At 41.0% G+C, this 4,407-nt stretch overlaps 2 protein-coding genes across 2 annotated transcripts in view; one reads left to right on the top strand and one right to left on the bottom strand.

Moving 5' to 3' along the window:
* The window catches only part of ILDR1 (immunoglobulin-like domain containing receptor 1), an 18,967-nt gene extending 18,773 nt beyond the window's left edge, over positions 1-194 (bottom strand). The window contains exon 1 of the mRNA XM_009330495.1: positions 33-194. Coding sequence (XP_009328770.1) covers positions 33-194 — 162 coding nt within the window. The remainder of the gene's footprint in view (positions 1-32) is intronic.
* Positions 195-1,492: 1,298 nt separating this feature from the next.
* The window catches only part of CFAP44 (cilia and flagella associated protein 44), a 49,286-nt gene continuing 46,371 nt past the window's right edge, over positions 1,493-4,407 (top strand). Inside the window, exon 1 of the mRNA XM_009330508.1 lies at positions 1,493-1,535. Within this exon, the coding sequence (XP_009328783.1) occupies positions 1,493-1,535 (43 nt within the window). The remainder of the gene's footprint in view (positions 1,536-4,407) is intronic.

Raw genomic sequence — 4,407 nt, forward strand, 5'->3', positions numbered from 1 at the left:
GTGGGGAGGGTCAGGGCCCGCTTCGGACTCACACGGGCCCACATCGCCCCTGGGGGGGGTCCGCAGGCCCCCGTATGTCTCTGCGTCCCATGGACCTGCCCCCGGTAGCTACGCCGCTTCTCGGGCACCTGCGGCTGCCCGCTGCAGGGGCATCTCCTCCCTGCGCCCCCCCGGATCTCCTCTGTGGCACCCATGGCCCCTTAGAGGCTCCCTCCCCTGCTCTCCCTGAAGAGCTCCAGCTGCCCCCTGCCTGCCCCTTTGCTATCCCCCGCAAAGCAGCCCATCGCGGGGCGCTTCTGCATCGCCGTGGTCTTTTCCTGGTGTCCGGGTGGAAGGCGGCCTTGGACGAGCGTCAGGCCGAGGCAGTGCTGGGCCTGCACCTCTGTGGAAGGCCAGTGCCATCACCCTTGTGCGCTGAAGTCTGTATTGGACCAGGCTTCCTACGCAGAGGCTTTTGGAAAAGAAAAGCCTTTATTCTCATGTAGATGCTTAGCTTAGGAAAAGTGAAACAGGAATGAATGTTCTGCAGCTGAGATGGACCATCCCGTACTTCATTTGAAATGGGGGATTTGTTGGTTTTGCTTTATCATGTGTGAGGCAGTTAATTTTATTACCTGTTGCATTTGTGGCACTGTTCTCATGTTAATTTTTATGATTTTCCTTTATACTGTAAGTTAATAAGTAACTGTGGTGATGTCACCTGTTCTCTGTTTCTACTTACTAAAAACCTGATAACTAACCTTTATTCACAAGGCAGACTTTAAGAGACTTGAAACTTTTGCTTGCATGAGGCAGAGCTAGGACATTTGGATCATACAGAGGACTACTTTAGTTGTAAGGTTGGAAATTAGAGTTAGGTTTTATTTCTCCTAATTTTATAGGAAAATATTTTAAATGTGTGCAACATAGCAATAGTGAGGTTCTAAGCAGGGCTCTGCTGTCCACTTCTTTTCTCTCTCAGATGGGGGAGGATAAAGGAGACAAGGGGGCTATGATAAAGATGATGTGTCTAGATCCTGCTTTGTAGCTTTATCCTTGCTGTCTCAGTCTCTGACTAGTAAATATTTTACATACTTAACCTTTACTGCTGTGAGAATCGATATTTTCTGTTATTCTCCTTCCTCTCAAGTCTTCTAGCTATTGTAAGAGAGACAGCAATATTCTGTATTACGAAAAATTATTTCCTTGGAATTTTGGGTTGGTTGCCTAAAACTGACTTTTATTACTAATTTTGTAGCAATCCTGACTGATAATGATGCACAGACAGCACTGGATAGCTATGCCTGATTTACACTTGGATATTTTCCTTTGTGTGTATAAGCTCTAAAAGATTTTAAATTTTTTTGAATGAAAGTTAAGTTTTGCAAAACTCCGCTGCTTGCACAAGTGCTCATCAGCAGCCCAGTAAATTGCTGATGTACTCTGATGTGGCCTGAAGGCTAAAAGGAATGCTTAGAGAGTTGTTCAGCAGCGTGCTCTTTTTCGTAAAGAAATGGAAGACTCAGAAAAAACTGCTGAGGGGCCTGTATCTGAAGGTGAGTTAAACAAGAGGACTTTGCAGATGGGAAGAAATCCAACGCACCCAAAGCAGAGCTAGACTTGAAGAAGATGCCTCAGCCTGGAACAGATGATTAGTACGTAATTCCTCGTGGCAGACACCCCTCATGATAGCCAAACGTTGCAGTCATTATTTGAGGCCAGTGTTACCCCCAGGCCAGAAAAATAGCAGAGTGTAGCCCATAAGGCTCATAGCACGGTGCTAAGAGTCAGGATTGGAAGCAATAAAGCAAAACCAAGTCCTGGGACAAACTGAGTTCCTTCACGTGGAATAAAGACAAGTAGAGGAATAACACACAAGACGATCTCTCCTGAAGGAAAGAACAAATTACTTTTTTTCAAAGCCCACCAGTGGCCAAAGCTTTTCTACAAAAAATTGCACATTTTTGAGTGAACCAAAGAATGAAATCCTGCAGAAGTAGCACCGTGTAGAGATGAATTTTTAATCTCCTGCTTATTACTGGTACTAATAGCACTGCAGTTATGTTCTGCAAGTCATAGTTCCCTATTCCTACATATCCTGAATTAGTGGACAAAACTGATTATGTACTGTTTACTTCTGTAGATATAAAAGCTGAGGTGAGATAGGTGATGTCTTTTAAGCACAGACACATAGCTAATGGCGGGGCAGAGACAGCTTAAAATAATAACTACTAGATACGTTCAGTTTCTAAAGTAAAACTGTAGGCCGCATTTTGATCATTATTTAATTTAATGCATTTTATGCAGTTGAAGTGTCAGTCACGGGATTTATGAAGGCAAGCACTGCATTTATGAAGCTTACACATTTAAACACGTTTTTTTTCTGGAAAGAGGAAAAATGTAGGACGACAGAATACAAAGAAAGTGGTGTCATCTCAGTGAATTTGTTTACATGTTACCAAATAAACACCTAATTTGGTTTAATTATCCTGTATTTTGAATAAATGAGACAATTGTCTGAGATGAGAAATCTCTTAATGTCCAAACTTACTCAGAATTTTTGAGAAGCTCAAAAAGGATTCTATGTGGCAGCAAAATTGCCAGGAAACATGTTAGTTTTGAAATAACTGAAAGAATGTATCTGAATGAACACATTTCTCCATTCTGAGGAGAGCTGTGGCTTTTGAGAACATAGCTAAGAGAAAGGCAATTTGAAAGAAAATGGAGCTTTGCTGAAATTCACAGCTTATAGCACTGGCCACTGAAACAAAGAAAACCTGAATTCACTCCTGAGTGAGTTCTTAGAAAGCTAAATGGTGGAACTGATGTGGATCTGTATAGTGTTTCAAGTCAGTACCTTGAATTACTAGGACTGGGGGGTGGGGGTGGGGGAATAATACTGTCCTGGTCAGGTATACTGTATAATTAGGGTTGGGAAAAATGTCTGGTTGCCAACTTGGGTTTTTTTCCCTACTTCACACCAGTTCTACTTGCCACTATCTCAGTTTTCAGTATCAAAAGCCTTAATTCTAGCTTACTTAGGAAAACTGTCTCAAAAAAAAAAAATGCAGGAAAAGAAAATCAGCATTCAGAGAGATGCATACCTTTGTCACAGTGAACCTACACAAAAGTTTTCTGGATCAGTCAACACATGAAACCCAGAATCTGCCACCAAAGTAGATGTGTTCCCCCCTTGAGCCTCCTCAGAGTCTTTAAATTCAAAATTTGTTTTGGCACAGTGCTTGAACACCATCACAGTAACATGCACAGTGAACATTGCAATAGCTTGCTTTAACTAGAACCCAGATATCAACGCGGGCGGAAATGTTCATACCCTCTTTCAGCCTAAAGCATTTTCCAGATATGAATTAATTTATAATGAAAACTATGATAGTCGTAATTTTTAGAAGATAAATGATTGCTAATTAGTTACAATAATTTGAAATTTTATAGCACTTTTCTCTATGGATATCAAAACACTTTGCTAAGATGGCTAAGTATTATTATCTCATTTTTCACAAGAGATAACTGAGACAGCCAGAGGTGAAATGGCTGATACAAATTGTACACGTCATTACTAGGTCTGGAATTAGAATTCAGGTCTCTGAACACTCCACTATATATGTATGCAACTAGTCTGTAACTATTTCTTCAACTTCAGTGATATCAGTTCTGTTACCCCATTAAAAACTCATTAATTTCATTTAAATATAGAGATATATTGTAATTGTTTTCTTTTGATTTGTTTTCTGAATTTAAAACTTTCTGCATGTTTATTTTCAAGTTTTTCTCAGCACTCCTGAGGAGTAAAAGCTCATTTTAATTCTTAAATGAAATTATGCAGAAAAGTCAGACTCTGGCAGAGACTCAGAACTTTTGGATGAAGATTGAGTAGGGCAGGTTGACTATATAATGACATGAATGATATGTCTAGAATATTTCTTTGCCCTCACTGTCCTGCTGGTGGATGGCATTACGTTTGGGCACTTTGCCTTTCTGGAAATACCTGAAAAGTCTGAAATGCCTCAAAAGACCTTTTCCCAAATGGATTCTGACCCTAAGCCAGAAACAGGAAATGAATTTTTAAGGCCTTTTTCTTGGTATCAAAGTCACGCTTACACATAAAGAGATTTGTTTGCATCCTGCCTATGTTTGTTATTCTGAAGATTTAGGTTTCTTTAGAATCATAGAATCATTAAGGTTGGAAAAGACCTCTAAGATCATCGAGTCCAACCGTCAACCCAACACCACCATGCCCACTAAACCATGTCCCCAGGCGCCTCATCTACACGTCTTTTAAATACTTCCAGGGACGGTGGTGACTCAACCACTTCCCGGGGCAGCCTCTTCCAATGTTTAACCACCCCTTCAGTAAAGACATTTTTCATCACGTCCAATTTAAACCTCCCCTGGCGCAACTTGAGGCCA

This window comes from Pygoscelis adeliae, unplaced genomic scaffold (assembly GCF_000699105.1).
Source record: "Pygoscelis adeliae isolate BGI_AS28 unplaced genomic scaffold, ASM69910v1 Scaffold120, whole genome shotgun sequence".
Classification (NCBI taxonomy): Eukaryota; Metazoa; Chordata; class Aves; order Sphenisciformes; family Spheniscidae; genus Pygoscelis; species Pygoscelis adeliae.